Here is a 27,382-nt window from a genome sequence, read left to right on the forward strand (position 1 = left end):
GATCCTGACCTGGGATTCTATTTATTTGGCTCCCCAAAGGCCCCATCCTAACAGTGAGCCACGATTATGTTTTGTATATCCAGAAACTAATGTTAACTCTGACCCTACATCCAACAATATTAAAATTCTTGGTATATTCCCCCTTCCCCAGTCCACTCCTCAAATTACTCCTAGAGTCCAATCCCCCTTGTTTATTTACATTTACCCAAATGTGGGAGGCATTTACCTCCCAAATGGCCACAATGATTCTAGCCTCCTGGTATTCAGTCATTCCCTTGTGAAGTCCCCTGCCTCACTGAGTAAGGCAGACCTGTGACAATCTGTGACAATTACAATGTGTGACTTCCAACGTTAGGTCATAAAAGGCATTGTGACTTCCGCTTTGCTTCCCCTGGATCACTTGCTTTCACGTCATGGAAACACCCAAGTAGCCTTATGGAAACATCCATGAGGCAAGGAATTGAGGCCTCTGGTCAAAAACTTACTGGCCGGGCACCGGGGTGGCCCAAGTCATGATCCCAGGGTCTTGGGGTCAAGCCCCACATTAGGCTCTCTGTTCAGCAGGGAGCCTGCTGCTCCCCCTGCTTGTGCATGTGAGTAAGCTGCCTTGGAAGTGGACATCCCAGGCTCAGCTCAACCTTCAAATGACTACAGCCCCAACCCACATCTTGTGTGCATTCTCAGAGACACCATGAGCCAGCACTATCTGGCTAAGCTTTAACTAGATTTTTGACCCACAGAAACCACGTAAGATAACAAAAATAGTCAATTATGCTACTAAGTTTTGGGGTAACTTATTGCACAGCTACAGGTAAAAGATATGCTGAATAACTGTACGAAAATTCCTGGAAGAATATTTATCCCCTTGCCATACATACATGGTCCTTTGTTCTGGGGACCTGGCCTCCTCTTCAAAGACTAGACAGTCCCAGGCCTGAACACTGACTAGAACTTGGCAAGGGATCATGCCTTTGTATTGAGCCGTCTTCAGCCTCCCATCATCCAGCCTTGATTTCTTTTGATAATAAGAGTACTACTCCTGGTGGCTGACCTTCCATTTTGTACGAAAAACACTGGGCTCTTCCAACCATTTCTGGAACCCTTTGTGGGTTGGTGCCTTGGCTGCCACTCCAACCTCATGGCTCACAGTAAATGGTGTAAACCTGGCCTCTGATGGTTCAATGCCACCGCCTGACCTCAAGTGCTGCAGGGTCCTGTCATCCGTTTCTATGAAAGCCACTCTTACTGTTTGTCAGCACTGGCCTATGCACGTACCCCACCACTGAACTGTTTAACGACGCTGCTGTCCCTCTCATCAGCATATTCCTAGAGCCTTGGTAAATGATGTGTTTGTCGGTGCTTCCTGTGGAATATATCCATTTGCTTGGGTTTTCTTACCTTAGAAAGTCATCATATGTATCCCAGCTTCACAATCCCTGAGCGGTTTAGCCTTCAGCTGCCATCTGTCAGGGGTCCAGCAATTTCAACCTCACTGAGCACGGGCCGTAGCTTCCTTTCATGCTTCTAGAAGCCATCCTTGTAGCAAGTTCACACAAACTCCTGCGGTCCCTGACAGAATGTCAAACCTTGTATCTCAGAAGAATACTCCCAAAGCAGTAAATTCACCCTACCCAATCTGAATCCCCCTCTCCTTTATCAAGCACCTATACTCCAGTCCCAAACACGGTCCCCAAGCTGGTACTTGCTGGTTAGGTTGTTCAGCCTCCTTAGGGTGTAGTACCTTCATCTGCCTTCTCAGCCTGAGCGCATCTCCTGCTCTGTTATGCTGGAACATAGCCCCAGTTACACACAAGGGGAGAAACTGGAGAAGAGGGCAAGAAGAGCAAATCCTGTCTCAGTGAAGGATGGCTCTGCAAGTATTCAAATAAAAGACTTTGATGGGGTTTTTGTTTCTTAGGGGGATGGTTTTTTTTTTTTTTTTTTTTTTGGTTTTGTGTCTTGTTGTTTTCTTTTTAGGTAGGCCTCATGCCGAGTATGGGGACAGAACTCACCCCCCAAAGTCAAGAACTAAGCCAAGATCGAGTGCAATGCTTAACCAACAGAGCAACCCAAGTGCCCTAAAGATTTTAGCTTTGCTCGTTTTGTTTTTAAGATTTTATTTATTCTTGAGAGAGACAGAGAAAGAGGCAGAGACCTAGGCAGAGGGAGAAGCAGGCTCCGTGCCAGGAGCGCTATGCAGGACTTGATCCCAGGACCCCAGGATCAAGCCTTGAACAGAAGGCAGATAGATGCCCAACTACTGAGCCACCCAGGCGTCCCAAGATTTTAGTTTTTAAGAGAGTGGGAGGGCAGCCCGGGTGGCTCAGTGGTTTAGCGCGCCATCAGCCCAGGGCCTGATCCTGGAGACCCGGGATCGAGTCCCACGTCAGGCTCCCTGCAAGGGGCCCGCCTCTGCCTCTGACTGTGCCCCTCTCTCTGTCATAAATAAATAAAATTTAAAAAAAACTAGAGTGGCTTGGCCCACTCAGTCCCATGGGCTCAGAGGGTTAAGGACGATTTCAGATCACAGGGGCCTCAATGCAGGTAACTCCATCGACACGCCCAGGGGTCAGTCTTTCCCGAACGGGAGGACTTTAGCACAGCAAACCCGCCGTGGCTGGGAGTTGAGGCTTCTCGGGAACTCCGCTTCCCTGGTCAGTAGGTCCCAGGCGGACCCTTAGCTGCTCGGCCCGCATCCCCCACGCCCACCAGCCGAGAGGAAGGCGTCCTGGCCGCTCCCCAGCAGCTCCCGAGGCGGGCTCTCGATCGCCAGTCGGCTCCCTGCCTCCGTGCGCCCGGCCCAGCACAGCCGTCCAACGCCGGGGTCCCCCTCGCTAACCACTTACTCGTCAGGACGCTCCCCAGAGCGCGTGGTGTGCGCGGGCTCGTGCCCTCCGTCCGCGGGCCGCCCTCCCGAGTCAGCGATTCAGCGCCGCTGACGCCCTGACCCTGACCGTGGGGCCTGCGCATCCGCAGCCCGAGGCGAGGCCCCGCGGGGGGGGCGGGGCGGGGGCGGCTGCGACCGGGCCTAGCACGTGCCCTCGGGCCTCGGGTCGAGGCGACCAGGCCGCGCAGGTGGCGCAGGCGGCTCGAGCCCGAGAGAACGGCTCCGCCGGCCCGGCCCGTGGTGCCGCCGCCCGCACCCCCGGGGCCGACCGTCCGCCGTCCCGTCACCCCCGGGGGCGCGGGGAGCCTGGGCCAGGCTGCGGCACACCCCGCCGTCCCGCGGCCTCGCAGGTGGGCTCGGGGCTCCTGCTCCACGTGGCGAGGCCCGCTGACCCCGGAGCCCCCCGCCGCTGACAATGGCGACGTGGGGACCCGAGTCGTCCCAAGAGCCCGGAACGGAAGGCTCAGAGCCTGACCGCGGCGCCGCGAAGCTTCCTCTGGCTCCCACGGCGGCGCCGGGAGGGGCGGCTTCTCCCTGAGTCACGTGGGGTGTGGGAGGGAAGAGCCTGCGCCCCTCCCCGGGTCACGCGGTCGGCAGCGGGCACAGCCGCGCCCCTTCCGTGGGTCCCCTGCGGGGAGGGCCTGCGCTTGTGGGTTTTTCGGTGGCCAATTAGCCATCATAGAGCGTAACGCCCAGTGCTCATCCCGTCAAGTGCCCCCTCAGGGCCCGTCACCCAGTCACCCCCACCCCCGCCCTCCTCCCCTTCCACCTCCCCTAGCTCGTTTCCCGGAGTTAGGAGTCTTCATGTTCTGTCTCCCTTTCTGACGTTTCCCACACGTTTCTTCTCCCTTCCCTCATATTCCCTTTCACTATTATTTATATTCCCCAGATGAATGAGAACATACACTGTCTGTCCTCCTCCGACTGACTTACTTCACTCAGCATAATACCCTCCAGGTCCATCCACGTTGAAGCAAACGGTGGGTATTTGTCGTTTCTAATGGCTGAGGAATATTCCATTGTATACGTAGACCACAGCTCTTGACCGGAGGCTCCTTCCACAGTTTGGCTATTGTGGACATTGCTGCTAGAAACATCGGGGTGCAGGTGTCCCGGCGTTTCATTGCATCTGAATCTTTGGGGTAAATCCCCAGCAGTGCAATTGCTGGGTCGTAGGGCAGGTCTATTTTTACCTCTTTGAGGAACCTCCACACAGTTTTCCAGAGCGTCTGCACCAGTTCCCATTCCCACCAACGGTGTAAGAGGGTTCCCCTTTCTCCACATCCTCTCCAACATTTGTGGTTTCCTGCCTTGTTAATGTTCCCCATTCTCACTGGTGTGAGGTGGTATCTCATTGTGGTTTGGATTTGTATCTCCCTGATGGCCAGTGATGCGGAGCATTTCCTCATGTGCGTGTTGGCCATGTCTATGTCTTCCTCTGCGAGATTTCTCTTCATGTCTTTTGCCCATTTCATGATCACATTGTTTCTTTGTTGTTGAATTTATTTTTTTTAAAGATTTTATTTATTTATTCATAGAGACACAGAGAGAGGAAGAGAGAGGCAGAGACACAGGCAGAGGGAGAGGGAGAGAAGCAGACTCCATGCAGGGAGCCTGACGTGGATCTCGATCCTGGGTCTCTAGGATCACACCCTGGGCTGCAAGTGGCGCTAAACCGCTAAGCCTCCAGGGTTGCCCGCTGTTGAGTTTAATAAGTTCCTTATAGATCTAGGATACTAGCCCTTTATCTGATACGTCATTTGCAAATATCTTCTCCCACTCCGCAGGTTGTCTTTTAGTTCTGTTGTTTCTTTTGCCTGCAGAAGCTTCTTATCTTGATGAAGTCCCAATAGTTCATTTTTGCTTTTGTTTCTTTTGCCTTCGTGGACGTATCTTGCAAGAAGTTACTGTGGCCGAGTTCAAAAAGGGTGTTGCCTGTGTTCTCCTCTAGGATTTTGATGGAATCTTGTCTCACATTTAGATCTTTCATCCATTTTGAGTTTATCTTTGTGTATGGTGCAAGGGAGTGGTCTAGTTTCATTCTTCTGCATGTGGATGTCCACTTTTCCCAGCACCATTTATTGAAGAGACTTTTTTCCAGTGGATAGTCTTTCCTCCTTTGTCGAATATTAGTTGACCATTAAGTGCAGGGTCCACTTCTGGGTTCTCTATTCTGGTCCATTGATCTTTGTATCTGTTTTTGTGCTAGGACCACACTGTCTTGATGACCACAGGTTTGTAGTACAACCTGAAATCTGGCATTGTGTTGCCCCCAGCTCTGGTTTTCTTTTTTAATATTCCCCTGGCTATTCAGAGTCTTTTCTGATTCCACACAAATCTTAAAATAATTTGTTCCAACTCTGTGAAGAAAGTCCATGGTATTTTGAATGGGATTGCATTAAACGTGTGCTTCTTAGGAAGCCAGAGCCGGAGCGTGGGAAGTGGACCAGGGCCTGCTCCCTGAAGTCCTCTCGGGCGGCCGGATGGGGCCTGATGGCATCACACTGGTCACCTGGGCAGGACTGTGGGCAGGGCCTGGGATCACTTGTCTGCTCACCCCCGTGTTGCGGGTGGCCAGCGTGCTGGGCAGGAGGGAGGAGCACCAGCATGGGCCTGGAAACCTTGAGGACTGAGATCGGGCCGTGGACTGGGCGCCCAGACTCTGGGACCGGCTCGTAGCCAGCCTGGTGTGACGAGGAGACGGAGGAGGGGGTGACCCTGGAGGACCCCAGAGGCAGCTAGACCCTGGGAGGGTCCCTCTGGGAATTGGGCAGAAAGAGCTTCTGAACCCGAGGGAGGGATCCTTGCACGCAGAAGTCCCAGCACTTGGTGTAAGGATTAGGGGCTGCAAGGCAGCCCTGCCCCAGTGATCAGCTTGACGACCCCCCCCACCCTTTACCTTGGGTTTTGGTGCACCAAAAGGGTCCCCAGAGGTCTGCAGAGGCATGCTCTGAACCGTGTTTTGTGGAGAGAGCAGGTTCTCAACCTTCTCTCCTAATGGCATCAGGTAGCTGATGAAGTAACTACTTCTTAATGGAAGTCTCTCCTGTGCCAGGCACCCTGACAAGGGCTTTATGTACTACCTTTTGTCCTCCTAAGAATCTTGCTGGAGGGTTCTGCACACACCCTTCATTTTCTGTCTGACCCATATAGTTTTCTCCTTCTGGAACATTCTTTTTAATTTAATAGTCTTCATAAGGATATCCTTGTATATTTTTCATTCCAAGACCCTGATCCCATTCCCAAGATCCCGTTCATGTATCTTCCTAGAATAAAAACATTTTGTACGTAGTGCCTCTGCTAGATTCACTGATGAATGTGCACAGAGTAAGACTGTGTGATAGTTGATTTCATGTGTCAGTTTGACTCCTCCAAAGGATGCTCAGATTCAATGTAACTTCTAGGTGTGTCTGTGAAGGTGTCTCTAAGTTAAATTAGCATTTGAACCAGTGCACTCATTAAAGGCCGTGGCCCTCGCCAAGGTGGGTGGGCATCTTCCTGTCCAGGAGGGCCTGAATAGAACAGACACGGGGAGGAAGGGGACTTTGTCCCTTTCTGCTTCCTGCCTGTCTCCTGAGCAAGGACATTTGCCTTCTCCTGTCCTTGGACTGGGATTTACACTATGGGCTCCCCTGGTTCTTTGAACTCCCCTGAGCCTTTGGACTCAGACTGAATTACCCCACTGTGTTACACACACACACAAACACACACACACACGGTCTACGACTCGAAGACACACATCCTGGGACTTCTCAATCTCCATACCTGATTGAGGTGATTTCTCATAATAGATCTCTTCCTTTGTATATGTCCCATTGGTTCTGTTTCTCTGAAGAACCTTGATTAATAGGGACGTAAGTCTCTATCTGAGCATCCGGACAGCCTCCAGCTGCACAACCTGCATAGTTTTGTGGGCAGCATGGACGCAGAGAGCAGGCCTCAGGCCTTCTAGAAGTGCTTGGTGATGGGGTCAAACTCAGGTGAGGCAGGGATGGGACACACAGAACTTCTGCAGGTGCAGGGACTGGCCAAGGAGAGGGCGCAGGACCCCGGGGATTATTGCTTTCCCTGGGGAGACTATTGTGAAGAGGAGAGAGATTAGGAAGGCTGAGGCCAAGCCCCGGGGGGGACCTGATGGGGGCAAAGGCTTCTCTACCTCTTCCCCCACCTGTCCTGGGCCCCACATGGGGGGGTCCCCAAGTCCCTATTGGTGTTTCTTTCTCAGAAGCTGTGAGTCACTGCTGCTCCAGTCTAGGAGGGAAGAGGACTGGGTTTGGTGGGAGGGAGTGGCAGGAGCATGGAAGGGGACAGAGTATCCTCCTTACCCCAGGGCCCCAGCATTTTCTCTGCACAAAGCAGGGGTTTTCACCACCCTGAGGATATATTGTCTCTACTGGTTCACCAGACATGTAAATCTGAACAAGAACCATGTTACTGTGCAGTTCGGCTCCCTTAGGAGGACGTTGAGGTTCCCCTACCTCAGGGACCCCACCTTGCAGGCCGGCCTCCTGGGCACTGGCCCGTGAGCTCGCAGCAGGTGCATCCTCCCCAGACACTTCCCTGGGGCCAAGGCAAGAGCCACAGAGGCTGCCATGGGACCGTTCCCCAACCGCCAACTCAAGAAAGTTCAGGATGGTGGCAGCCAGGAAGCAGGCATGCAACGGCCCCGCCCCTGGGAGGGCACAGGAAGGTGCTGGCCCAGCCCCGAGAAGGCCCCAGAACCAGCGCAAAGCTAACAGCCCAGCACGTCCACACCATGTCCTGGATCCCTGTCCTGCTGGCACTTCTGGCACACTGCATAGGTGAGAACACCCCGGAGTTCACTACCCCGGCCCCATCCCCGGCCTTCCTCTGCATGCCCCCCACCATGCCCATATGTTTCTGTGTCCCCAGGTGGTGGCTCCCAGCCGGTGCTGAACCAGCCACCATCCATGTCCTCATCCCTCGGAACCACAATCCACCTGCCTTGCACCTTGAGCAGGGACCACGATGTCAGCGTTTACAACATCTTCTGGTACCAGCAGAAGCCCGGCCAGCCTCCCAGATTCTTGCTGAGATATTTCTCCCACTTGGACAACCACCAGGTTCTTTGAAAGAATTAACAAGATAGATAAACCATTAGCCAGCCTTATTAAAAAGAAGAGAGAGAAGACTCAAATTAATAAAATCATGAATGAGAAAGGAGAGATCACTACCAACACCAAGGAAATACAAACGATTTTAAAAACATATTATGAACAGCTATATGCCAATAAATTAGGCAATCTAGAAGAAATGGACGCATTCCTGGAAAGCCACAAACTACCAAAACTGGAACAGGAAGAAATAGAAAACCTGAACAGGCCAATAACCAGGGAGGAAATTGAAGCAGTCATCAGAAACCTCCCAAGACACAAGAGTCCAGGGCCAGATGGCTTCCCAGGGGAATTTTATCAAACGTTTAAAGAAGAAACCATACCTATTCTCCTAAAGCTGTTTGGAAAGATAGAAAGAGATGGAGTACTTCCAAATTCGTTCTATGAGGCCAGCATCACCTTAATTCCAAAACCAGACAAAGACCCCACCAAAAAGGAGAATTACAGACCAATATCCCTGATGAACATGGATGCAAAAATTCTCAACAAGATACTGGCCAATAGGATCCAACAGTACATTAAGAAAATTATTCACCATGACCAAGTAGGATTTTTCCCTGGGACACAAGGCTGGTTCAACACCCGTAAAACAATCAATGTGATTCATCATATCAGCAAGAGAAAAACCAAGAACCATATGATCCTCTCATTGGATGCAGAGAAAGCATTTGACAAAATACAGCATCCATTCCTGATCAAAACTCTTCAGAGTGTAGGGATGGAGGGAACATTCCTTGACATCTTAAAAGCCATCTATGAAAAGCCCACAGCAAATATCATTCTCAATGGGGAAGCACTGGGAGCCTTTCCCCTAAGATCAGGAACAAGACAGGGATGTCCACTCTCACCACTGCTGTTCAACATAGTACTGGAAGTCCTAGCCTCAGCAATCAGACAACAAAAAGACATTAAAGGCATTCAAATTGGCAAAGAAGAAGTCAAACTCTCCCTCTTCGCCGATGACATGATACTCTACATAGAAAACCCAAAAGTCTCCACCCCAAGATTGCTAGAACTCATACAGCAATTCGGTAGCGTGGCAGGATACAAAATCAATGCCCAGAAATCAGTGGCATTTCTATACACTAACAATGAGACTGAAGAAAGAGAAATTAAGGAGTCAATCCCATTTACAATTGCACCCAAAAGCATAAGATACCTAGGAATAAACCTAACCAAAGATGTAAAGGATCTATACCCTCAAAACTATAGAACACTTCTGAAAGAAATTGAGGAAGACACAAAGAGATGGAAAAACATTCCATGCTCATGGATTGGCAGAATTAATATTGTGAAAATGTCAATGTTACCCAGGGCAATATACACGTTTAATGCAATCCCTATCAAAATACCATGGACTTTCTTCAGAGAGTTAGAACAAATTATTTTAAGATTTGTGTGGAATCAGAAAAGACCCCGAATAGCCAGGGGAATTTTAAAAAAGAAAACCATATCTGGGGGCATCACAATGCCGGATTTCAGGTTGTACTACAAAGCTGTGGTCATCAAGACAGTGTGGTACTGGCACAAAAACAGACACATAGATCAGTGGAACAGAATAGAGAATCCAGAAGTGGACCCTGAACTTTATGGGCAACTAATATTCGATACAGGAGGAACGACTATCCATTGGAAGAAAGACAGTCTCTTCAATAAATGGTGCTGGGAAAATTGGACATCCACATGCAGAAGAATGAAACTAGACCACTCTCTTTCACCATACACAAAGATAAACTCAAAATGGATGAAAGATCTAAATGTGAGACAAGATTCCATCCAAATCCTAGAGAAGAACACAGGCAACACCCTTTTTGAACTCGGCCACAGTAACTTCTTGCAAGATACATCCACGAAGGCAAAAGAAACAAAAGCAAAAATGAACTATTGGGACTTCATCAAGATAAGAAGCTTTTGCACAGCAAAGGATACAGTCAACAAAACTCAAAGACAACCTACAGAATGGGAGAAGATATTTGCAAATGACGTATCAGATAAAGGGCTAGTTTCCAAGATCTATAAAGAACTTATTAAACTCAACACCAAAGAAACAAACAATCCAATCATGAAATGGGCAAAAGACATGAACAGAAATCTCACAGAGGAAGACATAGACATGGCCAACATGCATATGAGAAAATGTTCTGCATCACTTGCCATCAGGGAAATACAAATCAAAACTACAATGAGATACCACCTCACACCAGTGAGAATGGGGAAAATTAACAAGGCAGGAAACAACAAATGTTGGAGAGGATGCGGAGAAAAGGGAACCCTCTTACACTGTTGGTGGGAATGTGAACTGGTGCAGCCACTCTGGAAAACTGTGTGGAGATTCCTCAAACAGTTAAAAATATACCTGCCCTACGACCCAGCAATTGCACTGTTGGGGATTTACCCCAAAGATACAAATGCAATGAAACGCCGGGACACCTGCACCCCGATGTTTATAGCAGCAATGGCCACGATAGCCAAACTGTGGAAGGAGCCTCGGTGTCCAACAAAAGATGAATGGATAAAGAAGATGTGGTTTATGTATACAATGGAATATTACTCAGCTATTAGAAATGACAAATACCCACCATTTGCTTCAACGTGGATGGAACTGGAGGGTATTATGCTGAGTGAAGTAAGTCAGTCGGAGAAGGACAAACATTATATGTTCTCATTCATTTGGGGAATATAAATAATAGTGAAAGGGAATATAAGGGAAGGGAGAAGAAATGTGTGGGAAATATCAGAAAGGGAGACAGAACGTAAAGACTGCTAACTCTGGGAAACGAACTAGGGGTGGTAGAAGGGGAGGAGGGCGGGGGGTGGGAGTGAATGGGTGACGGGCACTGGGGGTTATTCTGTATGTTAGTAAATTGAACACCAATAAAAAATAAATTAAAAAAAAAAGAAAATCCCCTACAGATCCAGGCTTTAAAGTTAATTTGTATAGAGTTTTGCAAAGAATTCCCATAATTATTTTGTGTTCGTCTGTCATTAATGCCCCTTCCTTGTTCACATGTCTCTTCATTCATTCCTCTTTCAGCTTTCCTGTAACTTATTCTCTTCTCCATTTTGTCACGTTGACATTAGTTCACCGGGTCAGTCGCTGACCTTGCTGGGTGACTCAGAGCCTGGGATCTGCTCCTTTCCTCACCCCTGGTCAGAGGACTGATGATAAAGAGTTTTCCCCATCCCCAACCAGCCAATCTTTTCTCTCTTGCCTATAAGAGCTCCCCATGGATATCATAACACCAAATGGGTGACTTTCTAAACAAAAGGGAGTCTGTTGTGGTACTTACATTGTTCATATTAAAAGCATTGGCTCCAGCGAGATTAATTTCTGGAGTATCTGGCATGAGGTGGACTGAAGTTTTATCCTTGTCCCAAAATTCTCTGTGCTTTGGCTGTGGAAGAAAACACAATAACTACATTACTTTGCAATTTGTAATTCTTCTAGTTCAGTGCACTACTTTCAACTTTTCTGATCTTAAATTTTTTCATATTAAGGAAAAACATCTAAAAGTTTTCCACGTTACTCAAATTTAATATGAAATTAATATTAATATATTTTTGTTTAAAACTTATAAACAACAATAAAACAATCCTACTAACATTACATATTAAAACCTAAAATCATCAATGGTATCATTTTACAAATAGATTACTGGGTTAATTATCAGTCACTTACAAGCATGACTTAATTTTAACATAGATGGGGAAAAGTGACTTTCAATACTAATATTCTCAGCATTCAACTTAGCAAGGACATCTTTTGGTGTGTCAACAATACGTGTCTACCTGAGGCTCTCTATAGGTGTCCGATAGACACTGTCTAGTAGGATCTTCTGAGCATTTTTGACTCTCAACTCTTCAGGAGACCCTGCAAGTCAGCCTTATAGATGGCCTGGGAAAGAAAACAAAGTTAGATAGAAGCGTTTTTTTTCTTTAATTATGATAAGAAAGCAGTTTCATGGTATATTTTACCTCCCACAAACTAATTAAAATTGAGCATTGGCCCGACAAACACAATTCATCATGTGTAGAGCAGGTTGCATTAGAGCCCAGCAACGTTCTAGTCTGCTTTTTCTGTGGCGGGGCACCTATGCACTCATAAAGAAGAATGATGCAGAAGGAGCTCTCTCTCTATGGGATGCATGGAAGGTTTTCAATAATATTTAAGTAACCTCATACTAGCTCGGGTGGACTTTTATTTTTTTTTTTTTTCGGGTGGACTTTTAAAGCAATAATAACAGGCTTTCCAGTAAGTTTTCTATACAGCAGGCAGAACGATCTTTATAAAATTCACAATTCAAATCTGACACCACAACATTCCTCTCATCACATGGCTTCCCATTGGCCTTAGGAAAAAGATCAAATTCTTTACATGGACTAGAAGGTGAGGATAATCTAGCACCATCTTATATGCTTCCCTTTGACCTACGGATTCTGTCCACACTGGTTTTTTGGTTTGTGATTCGTACACAGCCCTCTCCTTTTGCATATATTGGTCATTCTGTAGGAATCCCTGTGTCTTCCTCACAGAACCAGCTCCTGTCCTCCCTTGCAATCCCTATTAATGTAGTATTTCCTTAGATAATCTTTCCCCACCTCACTTTTTCATAGCACCATTGATCATTATTTCTCATCCATCAGATTTTTTATTGATATTCTCTAGTTAATATCTGTTTATTTGCTAGCAATGTAAATTCCCTAAAGTCTGAAACTTTGTCTTGGTTCTTCCTCTTCCTTCACCATTGGATCTTCAGTGCTTAGCACAATACCTGGCACATGGTGTATTTTAAAGGGATAATTAAGAATCCAATCCTATTGTGGTAAACAGTAACAAGGTTGTTCAAAAAATTGAGTATAGAAATACTGTATGCTCCAGTAATTCCACTACTGGGTATTTACCCAAAGAAAATGAAAACTCTAATTCAAAATCATACATGCAACCTAAATGTTTACTGTAGCATTATTGACAATAGCCAAGGTATGGAAGCAATCAAGAGATGGATGGATAACGAAGATATGGTTTATGTATACACACACACGCACGCATGCATGAAATATTACTCAGGATACAAAAAAGGATGAGATCTTGCCATTTGTGACAACACAGATGGACCTAGAGGATATTCTGTTAAGTGAAATAAGTCAAACTGAGAAAGACAAATACCACATGATTTCACTTATATTTGGAATCTAAACAACAAAAACAAATGAATAAAAACAAGCAAACAAAAAAAAAAGAAGAAACAGATCAATAGATATAGAAAAACACTGACAATTATAAAGAGGGAAGGGGTAGGGGGTTGGGCAAAGTGGGTGAAAGGGAGTGGGGCATACAGGCTTCCAGTTATGGAATGAATAAGTCATTGCGAAGAAAGGTACAGCATGGGGAATATAGTCAACGGAGTTGAAATAGGATTGTATGGTCACAGATAGTAGCTACTCTTCTGGTTGAATCACTATGCTTTACTCGTGAAACTAATGTGCCATTAGGTGTAAACTGTAATTTTAAAACAAAGAATTCAATCCCTGGTTCCACAATTTCGATCACAGTTGGCTTTTCATTTTCCCTAGATATCTCTTCCTTTTGAATTAGGATTTACATTTTCTTGGTCATTTGTTTCTTTTTTTCACTTTCCTGTAATATTTTTTAAATAATAAATTTATTTTTTATTGGTGTTCAATTTGCCAACATACAGAATAACACCCAGTGCTCATCCCGTCAAGTGCCCACCTCAGTGCCCGTCACCCATTTACCCCCAGCCCCTGCCCTCATCCCCTTCCACCACCCCTAGTTCATTTCCTAAAGTTAGTAGTCTTCGTGTTCTGTCTCCCATTCTGATATTTCCTACCCATTTCTTCTCCCTTCCCTTCTATTCCCTTTCACTATAATTTATATTCCCCAAATGAATGAGACCACATAATGTTTGTCCTTCTCTGATTGACTTATTTCACTCAGCATAATACCCTCCAGTGCCATCCAATTGAAGCAAATGGTGGGTACTTGTCGTTTCTAATGCCTAAGTAATATTCCATTGTATACATAAACCACATCTTCTTTATCCATTCATCTTTCGATGGACACTGAGGCTCCTTCCACAGTTTGACTATTGTGGACATCGATGCTAGAAACATCAGGGTGTGGGTGTCCTGGCGTTTCATTGCACCTGTATCTTTGGGGTCAATCCCCAGCAGTGCAACTGCTGGGTCGTAGGGCAGATCTATTTTTCACTCTTTGAGGAGCCTCCACACAGTTTTCCAGAGTGGCTGCACCAGTTCACATTCCCACCAACAGTGAAGGAGGGTTCCCCTTTTTCCATATCATCTCCCACATTCATTGTTTCCTGCCTTGTTAATTTTCCCCTTACTCACGAGTGGGAGGTGGTATCTCATTATGGTTTCTATTTGTATTTCCCTGATGGCAAGTTATGTGGAGCATTTTCTCATGTACTGGTTGGCCATGTCTGTGTCTTCCTCTGTGAGATTTCTGTTCCTGTGTTTTGCCCATTTCATGATTGGATTGTTTGTTTCTTTGCTGTTGAGTTTAAGAAGTTCTTTATAGATCTTGGAAACTAGCCCTTTATCTGATACGTCATTTGCAAATATCTTCTCCCATTCTGTAGGTCGTCTTTGAGTTTTGTTGACTGTATCCTTTGCTGTGCAAAAGCTTCTTATCTTGATGAAGTCCCAATAGTTCATTTTTGCTTTTGTTTCTTTTGCCTTCGTGGATGTATCTTGCTAGAAGTTACTGTAGCCGAGTTAAAAAAGGGTGTTGCTTCTGTTCTCCTCTAGGATTGTGATGGAATCTTGTCTCACATTTAGATCTTTCATCCGTTTTGAGTTTATCTTTGTGTATGGTGCAAGAGAGTGGTCTAGTTTCATTCTTCTGCATGTGGATGTCCAATTTTCCCAGCACCATTTATTGAAGAGACTGTCTTTCTTCCAATGGATAGTCTTTCCTCCTTTGTCGAATATTAGTTGACCATAAAGACATTAAAGGCATTCAAATTGGCAAAGAAGAAGTCATACTCTCCCTCTTTGCTGATGACATGATTTCATGCCGATGACATGATAAAAAAATGATATTTTAGTAACTAGTTAATAGCATACAAATAACAAGCTAGAAAGATATATGAGGAGTGAATTGTGGAGTAAAATTTCTATCTTAGTGAAGAACATTTTATATTTTAGCGTGTAAAGTATGATGGATATCCAAAATTCAAAAGAAGGGATTCTCAAAAAGGATTACATACAGATTTTGAAGTTTCCCTTTCTCATTCTTTAGAAACTTGATTCATATGCATTCCTTTGTATACTAATGTTATTCAGGTTAATGCAGAGTTTACATTTCTCTAAAAACTGGCCTAAATCTACCACTTGGCAACTCATGTCAAGGATGGGTATGGGTACACTTTTCTATAACAAATGTATTCATTAGGAGAAAGCATTCCTTGAAGCTCTGGGAACCAAGTTTAAATAATTAAAAGAACCCGTGATTTCCAGTAGAATGGGCAAAAAATATGAATAAATCTAAAAATATTTCAGGTAAACTAATGAAACACCACAGTGTGGAGACTACTACATTAAGGGAAACTAGTGAGTTTGGAGCATGCTGCTAACCTTTGAAATTAATTTTAAGGAAGTATCCCTGTCATTCTTCAATTGAGAGGCCATGGCAATTTTCATGTTTAGGAAACACACAGCACACGTTCAAGAATCTACGAAAAATTCTGGTAGCACCACCAAGAGTAAAAAATAAAACTTTCTAAATAAGCCTAGCTGTAAGGTAGACATTCAGTAAACTTGGTAAAATGCTAAAGGGAAGTGCTTATTAGGGAGAGTTGCGTTTTCCCAAGGCCTAGGAGGAATGACCAGGCAAAGCTGTGGAAGGCTTTCTCCCCAGAGAACAGCTCACGACTCAGGCACCTCGGCTGGTCCTCTCTGCACAAGCAACAACTTACATCACTCTGCAGGTAGTGGGCTTTCCCGGCTTGGATCACATTGTTCTGGTCAGGAAAGCAAGACCAGTCAGTGGTGCAGATACTGGCGATAATCCACATCACTTGCTAAGGCCTGGCCTTCTTTGGCAGCTTTGATGGACACCATGTCCACTGGGATGGAGATCTTGGCCTTGTGGTTATTGTAGGCCTTTTTGTACAGCCTGCCATTCTGCATTTTTTTTTAATTTTTTATTTATTTATGATAGTCACACACAGAGAGAGAGAGGCAGAGACACAGGCAGAGGGAGGAGCAGGCTCCATGCACTGGGAGCCTGATGTGGGATTCGATCCCAGGTCTCCAGGATCGCGCCCTGGGCCAAAGACAGGCACCAAACCGCTGCGCCACCCAGGGATCCCCCATTCTGCATTTTTAACACAGTTGCTGCCCAAGCCAGCTTAGGGTCTTCCTTGGTATTGCGACATCCAATATAATGGCCTTTCTGTTTCTCGTAAGCGGTTTTCCATAGATACTGGTATACGTGAACAAAAAAGAAGAGTCATGTTTCTCAATTCACTTTTTCTAAACAGTCTGCTCCAAGTATGTCCACCTCCCTTACATTAGCCTTTTTTGGGCACTGTTTTTCATGAAGTCCATACTCTAAGATTTAGGATTCCTAACCCATTGGTTTGTCTTCTATGTCTACATGCATGAACACATTATGAGCATTTCTAAGGCAAGAAGTGTTCTTCTGGATTATCCCCAATACAGGCTTATCTAGTGTTTCCCAACCTTGAGTCACTGTCTACTACCTTCACCTTCTGCCACAATCAAGTAGCACCGTACTTCATACTTTAAATTTAATAAACAAAAAAATCTAGTCAATAAACTGAAGTATAAACTTTGAAATAGTTGTATTCTAAAATTTATAATCTCATTTAAATGGAAAAATATATTTCTAGCACATATTAACATATAACTTTTAAAAAAGGCTTGTCCATCCACTGGACAAGAACATCCTGTATGTTTAAAATTCTCACAGGAGAAACTTTATGTATGCTGCACTTCAAGAAACAACAGAACTTTTTGTATTCATTGAATTTTTATAAGTGCTTGTAAATTACATGATTTTGAGATGACAGTGAAAAGAAAATAAAAACCTGCACTTAAACATAAGAACAACAGAACCAAGCCCGATGCAGAAGGGGCACCAAACTGTTGTACAAGTTATTCTTGGTTTTGCGATTTCAAAGCAAGACACTAATCACGATGATCTCCTTTATACTTAAGTGTATTAATGGGGAATTAAGCTAAAGATCAGAAAAATATTCACTCCCATATGACATCTATTAGCATTGGTTAAGGCTGGGAAAAAAGGAGCTCTCACATCACTGGCGATCTCCCTGGAAGCCCTGGCGTGCTGAATTGGGATGGCATCTTCCCGCAGGTCATAACCCTTCATCTTGACATCTTCTCAAGCTTGGTTACAATGTTTCTGCAAATGGAGATTGCAATGCCACAGTTAATCTGAAGAGGGAGCCACTGAGTCAGCCTTACTGATGTGTAAGAAAACCTGTTAATAAGTCACATGGAAAATTAGTCTCCTGTTAAGACTTATAAAAGAGGCTGGTTTCATACTGAAATTAAGTTCTAGTAGGTTTTTTAAATGAAATTTAGTAAAGTTCATTCTTTTCAAGAAAGAAATTAGGAGACAGTAAATCAAGTAAAAAATGAGAAAAATAGATAGCGTTTGGCTTTAAAAGGAAAACTCAGTGATGGGCCACTGAAAAGAGAACCAAGTAATACTATACTTGCATATATGTATGTTTTTCTGTGGTGTTTTTGGTGAAAGCAGTGCATGTTTCCTTCCAACAAAGATAAGGACACACATCTCTATTTATAAACACAACGTGCATATGCATATGCGTGCCCGTGTACGTGGGTGCTCACACGTGGCACTTCTCATTAGTTTAAATACTAGAAATCAAAGGAATGGTAGGGAAATGCCTTTTGCTAAATTTCCTCTGGAACATATCAACTTAAGTTTCAGTTAGGCAGAAAATATTGTGTAACGCAAGTGAGCGTGTAGCTCCTTACATCACTGATCTGTACGGCATTGATCTTGGACTGCAGCATCCCTGGGGTGTCCGCTGGCACATTCACATTCGCCTTCTCTCTCTCCCAGGCATCACGACACAATGGCTGCTAAAAACGAAAAACGAGAGATGGTTGATAAGTAAATAGGCCAATTACCGCACGAATAAAATTATAGGGACAGTTAACGGTTCTCTTTGGATGTTCTCAGATATGAATGATATAAATCTAGATCACATTTTGTTTTCATTGTGTGAATTTTCTGGGTTTTTTTTTTTTTTTTGGTTGTTGTTGTTGTTGTTAAGTACTCTCCACAGCCAGCATGGAGCCCAACATGGGGCTTGAACTCACGACCTTAAGATCAAGACCCGAGCTGAGATCAAAAATCGAATGCTCAACTGACTGAACCACCCAGGCACCCCTTCATTTCTGTTTTTATTTAAAAGGTGCCAATAATGACTCCAACAAGAAGAATACATTGATGTGTGATAGAATATAACTGGAAAATGAATCCGAAATACAGTAGTAAAATGATCCTTTTTCATCAAGTCACATGTAATCATCTGGCAGGAAAACCTACATTGCAGGTAACTATGATAATCCACATCACTAATCAAATCCTGGCTTTCTTAGCCCAAATAACTATCATGGTATCGAATATTGAGGCCATCCCTGGACTTTTCAATTTCCCTCATGATTGAAAAGCAATAAAAGGTGGCAGTTCTGTGATCATGGTATTACCTGGGAGACTTGCATTACAAGCAAGACCTCAAAATGTATTCAAGAATGGGTATCCGAGTCTGCAGGATATAAAGATGCCGACCGCATCTATGTCAAAGTGTCATCTAGGTAACTGAACTGTAGATACCATTAACTTATTGACTACGAAAGTGTATCTGGATACATGAATGTTCAAGGTTCTAATCCTGGTAGTAGCAACTTAAATGTCACACAATTCTTATGGAGACTTCTTCAACACGTCCGAACACATCATCAACCCCACTCACCTCACTGATCTGTATAGCACCGATCTTTGCCTGGATGACTTCAGGGGTATCAACAATGCTGGTGAATTTGAAGTCCTCCGGCTTTATACAACCTCTCATTCAAGAGGTTCTTGAATGGGCATTCTTCACTCTCATCACTTCCACAGAACCCTCTGGCCACCATCCTATACCCTTCAAACGTTCCAGGTCTGATCTGTACATGTTCCGTATGAAGGAAAGGACCACAGAGTTCAAAGGAGTCAAGTCTGCTCACTGTATCACCATGATGCCAGCAGGCCACACACTACCTCTATTTAAACTAGCTGGGTGGCCAGTCCCATGGAATGGAAGGATCAACAGTAAATATTAATATTTGGTGTTACATCTCTGACACACATCTCTGGGAGAAGTTCACATAATCCTACAGGAATTGGAGCAGGGCTGACAAGTGACCCATGTGGAATGACAGCAATGGCACATTGTTTTGTTTTTATACAAGGTTGACCATCTGCGCTCACCACTTGAAATCTGCCTTTTTTGCACTACTGAGAATCACATCTGTAAGAACTTGAGAGAATAAGGTCTTCAGAGGCATATATAACGAGGAAAAATATATACTTCTACCTGTATACACCACTCTATCTATAAATGTATGTACCAGATAAACTTAAAATCCAACATTTCCTTACGTTTATATTTGTTTCTGAAATTTAGATATTTCATCATGCAACCGTAATGGGTTAAAAACAAAACAGTTGGAAGGAATAGGTATCATGATGACACTAAACGCGTGTCTTTCAATAGTAACTCTGAACGTGAATGGGCTTAATGACCCCATCAAAAGGCACAGGGTTTCAGACTGGATGAAAAATCAGGACCCATCTATTTTCTGTCTACAAGAGACCCATTTTAGACAGAAGGACACCTACAGCCTGAAAATAAAAGGTTGGAGAACCATTTACCATTCGAATGGTCCTCAAAAGAAAGCAGGGGTAGCCATCCTTATGTCAGATAAACTGAAATTTATCCTGAAGACTGTAGTGAGAGATGAAGAGGGACACTATATCATACTTAACGGATCTATCCAAGAAGAGGACTTAACAATCATCAACATATATGCCCCGAATGTGGGAGCTGCCAAGTATATCAATCAATTAATAACCAAAGTTAAGACAAACTTAGATAATCATACACTTATACTTGGTGACTTCAGTATAGTGCTTTGTACACTCGATAGGTCTTCTAAAAACAACATCTTCAAAGAAACGAGAGCTTTAAATGATACACTGGACCAGATGGATTTCACAGATATCTACAGAACTTTATGTCCAAACGCAACTGAATACACATTCTTCTCAAGTGCACATGGAACTTTCTCCAGAATAGACCACATACTGGGTCACAAATCAGGTCTGAACCGATACCAAAAGATTGGGATCGTCCCCTGCGTATCTCAGACCATAATGCCTTGAAATTAGAACTAAATCACAACAAGAAGTTTGGAAGGATTTCAAACACGTGGAGGTTAAGGACCATCCTGCTACAAGATGAAAGGATCCACCAGGAAATTAAGGAAGAATTAAAAGAATTCATGGAAACTAATGAGAATGAAGATAAAACTATTCAAAATCTTTGGGATATAGCAAAAGCAATCCTGAGGGCGAGACACATCGCAATACAAGTAGCCCAAAAACTGGAAAGAGCTCAAATACAAAAGTTAACCTTACACCTAAGGACCTAGAGAAGAAAGAGCAAATAGATCCTACACCCAGCAGAAGACGAGAGTTAACAAAGATACGAACAGAACTCAAGGAAATCGAGACCAGAAGACCTGTGGAACAGATCAACAAAACCAGGAGTTGGTTCTTTGAAAGAATTAGTAAGATAGATAAACCATTAGCCAACCTTATAAAAAAGAAGAGAGAGAGGACTCAAATTAATAAAATCGTGAATGAGAAAAGAGAAATCACTACCAACACCAAGGAAATACAAACAATTTTAAAAACATATTATGAGCACCATACGCCAATAAATTCGGCAATCTAGAAGAAACGGACGTGTTACTGGAAAGCCACAAACTACCAAAACTGGAAATGGAAGAAATAGGAAACCTGAACAGGCCAATAACCAGGGAGGAAATTGAAGCAGTCATCAAAAACCTCCCAAGACACAAAAGTCCAGGGCCAGATGGCTTCCCAGGGGAATTCTATCAAACGTTTAAAGAAGAAACCTTACCTATTCTACTAAACCTGTTTGGAAAGATAGAAAGAGATGGAGTACTTCCAAACTCGTTTGTTCTATGAGGCCAGCATCACCTTAATTCCAAAACCAGACAAAGAACCCACCAAACAGGAGAGTTGTAGACCAATATCCCTGATGAACATGGATGAAAAAATTCTCAACAAGATACTAGCCAATAGGATCCAACGGTACATTAAGAAGATTATTCAGCGTGACCAAGTGGGGTTTATCCCCGGGATGCAAGGCCGGTTCGACGCTCATAACACAATCAATGTGATTCATCATATCAGCAAGAGAAAAAACAAGAACCATATGATCTTTTCAATAAACGTAGAGAAAGCATTTGACAAAATACAGCATCCATTCTGATCAAAACTCTTCAGAGTGTAGGGAGAGAGGGAACTTTCCTCGACATCTTAAAAGCCATCTATGAAAAGCCCACAGCACATATCATTATCAATGGGGAAGCACTGGGAGCCTTTCCCCTAAGATCAGGAACAAGACAGGGATGTCCACTCTCACCACTGCTATTCAACATAGTCCTAGAAGTCCTAGCCTCAGCAATCAGACAACAAAAAGACAGAAAAGGCATTCAAATTGGCAAAGAAGAAGTCAAACTCTCCCTCTTCGCCGATGACATGATACTCTACATAGAAAACCCAAAAGTCTCCACCCCAAGATTGCTAGAACTCATACAGCAATTTGGCAGTGTGGCAGGATACACAATCAATGCCCAGAAATCAGTGGTATTTCTAGACACTAACAATGAGACTGAAGAAAGAGAAATTAAGGAGTCAATCCCCTTTACAATTGCTCCCAAAAGCATAAGTTACCTAGGAATAAACCTAACCAAAGAGGTAAAGGATCTATACCCTAAAAACTACAGACCACTCCTGAAGGAAATTGAGAAAGACAAAGGAGATGGAAAATTATTCCATGCTCATGGATAGGAAGAATTAATATTGTGAAAATGTCAATGTTACCCAGGGCCATTACCACGTTTCATGCAATCCCTATCAAAATACCATGGACTTTCTTCAGAGAGTTGGAACAAATTATTTTAAGATTTGTGTGGAATCAGAAGAGACCCCGAATACCTAGGGGAATTAAAAAAAAAAAAAAGAAAGCCAGGGCTGGGGCATCACAATGCCAGATTTCAGGTTGTACTACAAAGCTGTGGTCATCAAGACAGTGTGGTCCTGGCACAAAAACAGACACAGATCAATGGAACAGAATAGGGAATCCAGAAGTGGACCCTCAACTTTATGGTCAACTAATATTCGACAAAGGAGGAAAGACTATCCACTGGAAGTAAGATGGTCTCTTCAATAAATGGTGCTGGGAAAATTGGACATCCACATGCAGAAGAATGAAACTAGACCACTCTCTTGCACCATACACAAAGATAAACTCAAAACAGATGAAAGATCTAAATGTGAGACAAGATTCCATCACAATCCTACAGAACATGGGCAACACCCTTTTTTAACTCGACCACAGCGACTTCTTGCAAGATACATCCATGAAGGCAAGAGAAACAAAAGCAAAAGTGAACTATTGGGACTTCATCAAGGTAAGAAGCTTTTGCACAGCAAAGGATACAGTCCACAAAACTCAAAGACAACCTACAGAATGGGAGAAGATATTTGCAAATGACGTATCAGATAAAGGGCTAGTTTCCAAGATCTATAAAGAACTTCTTAAACTCAACAGCAAAGAAACAAACAATCCAATCATGAAATGGGCAAAACACAGGAACAGAAATCTCACAGAGGAAGACACAGACATGGCCAACCAGTACATGAGAAAATGCTCCACATAACTTGCCATCAGGGAAATACAAATCAAAACCACAATGAGATACCACCTCACATCAGTGAGAAAGGGGAAAATTGACAAGACAGGAAATCACGAATGTGGGAGAGTATATGGAGAAAGGGAACAATCCTGCACTATTGGTTCGAATGAGAACTGGTGCAGCCACTCTGGAAAACTGGGTGGAGGTTCCTCAAAGAGTTAAAAACATATCTGCCCTATGACCCAGCAATTGCACTGCTGGGGATTTACCCCAAAGATACAGATGCAGTGAAATTCCGGGAACCCTGCACCCCGATGATTATAGCAGCAATGTCCACAATACCAAACTGTGGAAGGAGCCTCGGTGTCCATCAAAAGATGAATGGATAAAGATGTGGTTTATGTATACAATGGAATATTTCTCAGCCATTAGAAACGGAAGTACCCAACATTTGCTTCGACGTGGATGGAACTGGATGGTGTTATGCTGAGTGAAGTAAGTCAGTCGGAGAAGGAGAAACATTATATGGTCTCATTCATTTGGGGAATATGAAAAATAGCGAAAGGGAATAAAGGGGAAAGGAGAAAAAAAAGTGGGAAATATCAGAAAGGGAGACAGAACATGAAAGACTCCTCACTCTGGGAAATGTGAACTAGGGGTTGTCGAAGAGGAGGATGGCGGGGGGTGGGTATGACTGGGTGACTGATGGGCACTGAGGTGGGCACTTGACGGGATGAGCACTGGGTGTTCCTCTGTATGTTGACAAATTGAACACCAATAAAAAATAAAATTATTATTAAACAAAAGGAAAAAAAAACAATTGGGACTGAAATTTTCTACCTAATTACATAGAGTAAGAGAGATTTTCTTTGTCTTAAGAAAAAAGAATTGCCTCATAAGGAATCCTCCATAAAACAATGTTCCAAATGATTCTTTTACCATGAAATATACAGATTATGTAAGGTTCTATTAAAATCACCACTTAAATTATATCCCTAGGTAGTACACCGTGACACTATTCACAGAGACACACGTCTCCCCCAAGAGTCTGGTGACAAATACATGCACATCACTCTGCAGTTCGTAGGCCTTCTTAGCCTGCCAGATCACATCATTCTGTCCTGTCAAACATGTCCGCTGGTGCAGATAATTACAATGATCAATATCACTAACCAGGACCTAGCACTTCTTAGCCTGAACAAGTGACATCATGTCCAATGGTGTATTGGGAATTCTTTCAAACTTCTCATAAGCTTTCTTGTATTTTCTGTCACTCTGGATCTTGGCAGTGTGTATAGACCATACCAATTTGGGGTCATCTTGTAGGGTGCGGAAACCCACGTGGTGGCCCAGTTGCTTATGCTAACCTTCTTTGTACTTGTACTAAAGTGGTGAAAAATCAGATAAACAGATATATGAAAATAATGTAGTACGGTCTTTTGAACAAATGTTTTCCGAATATTGGCAGTCATTTTATATTTCAGTTCACTCTGAGCAAAATAGAGCTATTTTAGGTAGTTTGATAGAGAACGGGAATAAATCAGGAGGGCAATAGGATGGTGAATAAGAGTCATTACAAAAAATTATAGCTGATATTTACTGAGCAATGACTATATATGCCAGACACTATTATGAGTGCTTCATATGTATCAGGCTGATCCGTGTGAAACTGCTGTGTTTTTTAGCAAAAAATAGTTGAGTAGTAGCAACTACAGTCCCATTTAATCTTCCCAACATCTCTGTGAAGTGCATACTATTATTATTACATTTTTCAGATGTGGAAAATAAGACACAGTGGGTGTAATCATGGGTCTCCAAAGGCCGCCTGAATGGTGGAACATTAATAAATTATCTGGTCCCCCAAGAGGACTAACAATACCTCAGTAGGAAAAAGTTATTTGTGTGGTTTGGGAGACAGGTAAAAATGGCGCATATTTCACAGGAATGGAAAGCAAGGTGATTGGTTTGAATCAGATGACAACAAAAGCCCTGGAACAAGAGTTTCCATCTTGTTCAGACTTGTCCTAAAAGTGTCTTAGGACTAGACTAAGGTAATATCTTTTCTATATTTGGATAACATAGAAAAGTTTGGACAAAAGGGAGGGAGAGACACCTGGGAATAAGGCAGATCCTATAGACTGGCTACTGTATTTAGAGACAAAAATGAGAAATAAGAGGGAAGAAACAGGTGGATACACAAGATAAAAAATAGAGAAGAGCCCAGATAAAGGGAACAGGATTGCTTAAAGATTTGGAGCTGAGGGTGGGAGGTAGGGAGCTTGGTAGGATAATTATTTTGACTAAGTTTTTAAATTACTATTAAATGAACTTCAAAAGGTTGCTGAGAGCATTATACATAAGCCTCCAGTATAAAATCTTATGTATAGAATGTGATTTCGGTCTTGTCTGATATGAAACTTTCAACTGTGATCTAGATTTATGGAGAATGTCATAAATATTTGGGGGATAAAATGACACTGGTCAATAATCAAATAGGTTGTTTCCTGAATTTTTCCCAAGAATTCTGCATAGATTCTTCATGTTTTTTTTTTTCACTTCTACTTGGAAACAACCAAGAAGTTATACATATACCTCATCTATGCTAACCTTAATGTGCTTCATTCAGTTTTAATGTTTTTATTGTTTTGAAGATGTATCTGACAGGGAGAGAGAATGAGAGAGAGCATGAACACAGGCAGGAGGAGCAGCAGGCAGAGGGAGAGGGAGAAGCAGGCTCCTCATTGAGCACAAAACCTGACATGGGGCTTGATCCCAAGACCCTGAGATCATGACCTGAGCTGAAGGGAGATGCTTAACTGACTGAGCCACCCAGGTGTCCCCATTCTAATGTTTTTAAATAGAGAAAGTCTTTAGTTAGTGCAAAACAAAATAAAATTGTTTACATAGATTTTTTAACCCCCCTCATCGATTGTTAAAAACACTACTGTGTTCGTTACAAGAAAAGCTAAACCACAAGGAAATAGAGGCCATACCTCACTGGAAATATCTCTGGAGTCTTTGGCTTGCTTGATTTCAATGGCATCTGCTTTGAAGTCATAGCCTTTCTGCTTGGTCTCATTCCAGTCTTTTTGGTAAAATTTCTGTTGAGGGAAAACTCAGGTTTGTTTACAAACATTGAAAATAAGTGAATACTCCAAGTACTCAAAATATGAATATGACAAAATGTGAATGAAGACAGGATAAGGAAAAACAGGGATTTCTGAGTTCCTCTGGTTGTTGGCTATTTCCTTAATGGAGTGCAGGATACTTCTGACTAAGATTTTAAAGCTAAACATCTAGACCTAGTAAATGTTTGAATGCTTGTCTTCATCACAATATGGTACACATCTGAAAATACCGCAACACGCAAAACATGGAAACTAAGAATCAACTGTGAAGCTAGAAAAGCTTCATCAAGGTCTCATGTAAGGTCCGGTAAGATATTTTTTTTCCTAATGTTGCCTTTTGACTTTTCAGAGGTCCCTGCTCAAGGGACATGACATAGATATGTTATTGTTTAGATATGATCTTAATAATTTAAAATCTTTTAACTTTCTGATGTGGAAAATAAGACACAAAGCTAATGGCTTTGAAATATTAAACAAGAATGCTCTGGATCAATCAAAAATTTATAAAGATAAAGGAGACTGTCACCTCATACTCCCTCAAGTAAGAGAAATTCAACTAGGTATTTCAATATTCTCTATTAATATATGATGAAACTGAGCTGTGAACATTGGATATCGAACAATGCTTTCAAGATTGAAAGGAAGACACCGATAGAATACAGATATCCCAACTCTTTGTAGTCCTGGGACCCAGCCATGTATTTAAACTAACATTTAAAAGGGAGAATTTCATTCATACTGCATTAGGAATAGAAAGCTAAAGAAAAAATGTTTAGCACCAAAAGCTGTACACATTTCTAAGATAGGTAATTTGTCCATTTCATTATACCACACTCCCAAAGCTGACATATATTATCCTATGAAGGTATTTTCAATTCGTATTTATGCCTCTTACATTGCTGATTTGCAGGGCATTTATAGGGGCCTGCAGCATGCCTGGCATGTCAGAAGGAATGGTGATGTTGGTTTTATCTTTATTCCATGCATCTTGATATAGTTTCTGTGGAGAGAAGGGAAATGTTATTTGAGTAGTGGATATAGACAATAAATTGGGCTTTCATTGTGATTTCACTGAAAACCCCACAACTTTGAATTTCATCCATGACAGTCCCCCTAGGCTATTCCTGGGGAGAGACATTTCGGCTGGGGAAAGACATCTTCATTGAGTGACAATA

General features: G+C 43.1%; 1 protein-coding gene and 1 long non-coding RNA gene across 4 annotated transcripts; one reads left to right on the forward strand and one right to left on the reverse strand.

Moving 5' to 3' along the window:
• The first annotated feature begins 3,023 nt into the window (after positions 1 to 3,023).
• Positions 3,024 to 7,914, forward strand: LOC125753746 (uncharacterized). Its single transcript, XR_007406218.1, has 3 exons — positions 3,024 to 3,237; positions 3,777 to 3,867; positions 7,781 to 7,914. It is a non-coding gene; the product is annotated as an uncharacterized LOC125753746 (long non-coding RNA).
• On the reverse strand, positions 3,680 to 27,382 carry LOC125753744 (nebulin-related-anchoring protein-like). 3 transcript variants are annotated; one of them, XR_007406216.1, is made up of 7 exons: positions 27,103 to 27,382; positions 26,073 to 26,180; positions 18,058 to 19,254; positions 17,348 to 17,455; positions 11,812 to 11,917; positions 11,313 to 11,417; positions 3,680 to 7,974 (listed from the first exon to the last, which is right to left on the reverse strand). XR_007406216.1 is itself a non-coding variant. In XM_049101913.1 (4 exons), the coding sequence occupies exons 1-4, from the start codon at positions 27,148 to 27,150 to the stop codon at positions 17,435 to 17,437; spliced, it is 285 nt and encodes a 94-aa protein (XP_048957870.1). In that variant the 5' UTR covers positions 27,151 to 27,375; the 3' UTR covers positions 16,727 to 17,434. The 3 variants fall into 3 exon arrangements, 1 of the variants encoding a protein (XP_048957870.1); XR_007406215.1 differs by having other exon boundaries at positions 18,058 to 18,165; positions 27,103 to 27,373; XM_049101913.1 differs by lacking the exons at positions 3,680 to 7,974; positions 11,313 to 11,417; positions 11,812 to 11,917 and having other exon boundaries at positions 16,727 to 17,455; positions 18,058 to 18,165; positions 27,103 to 27,375.

This window comes from Canis lupus, chromosome 26 (assembly GCF_003254725.2).
Source record: "Canis lupus dingo isolate Sandy chromosome 26, ASM325472v2, whole genome shotgun sequence".
NCBI lineage: Eukaryota > Metazoa > Chordata > Mammalia > Carnivora > Canidae > Canis > Canis lupus.

Coding starts and splice junctions, on each gene's coding strand:
- LOC125753744 (XM_049101913.1), bottom strand. CDS start 27,150: ATGCCAGGCATGCTGCAGGCCCCTATAAATGCCCTGCAAATCAGCAAT. Junction 26,181..27,102: donor ATGCCCTGCAAATCAGCAAT/GTAAGAGGCATA, acceptor TTCCCTCAACAG/AAATTTTACCAAAAAGACTG. Junction 18,166..26,072: donor CCAGAGATATTTCCAGTGAG/GTATGGCCTCTA, acceptor TTTCGTTTTTAG/CAGCCATTGTGTCGTGATGC.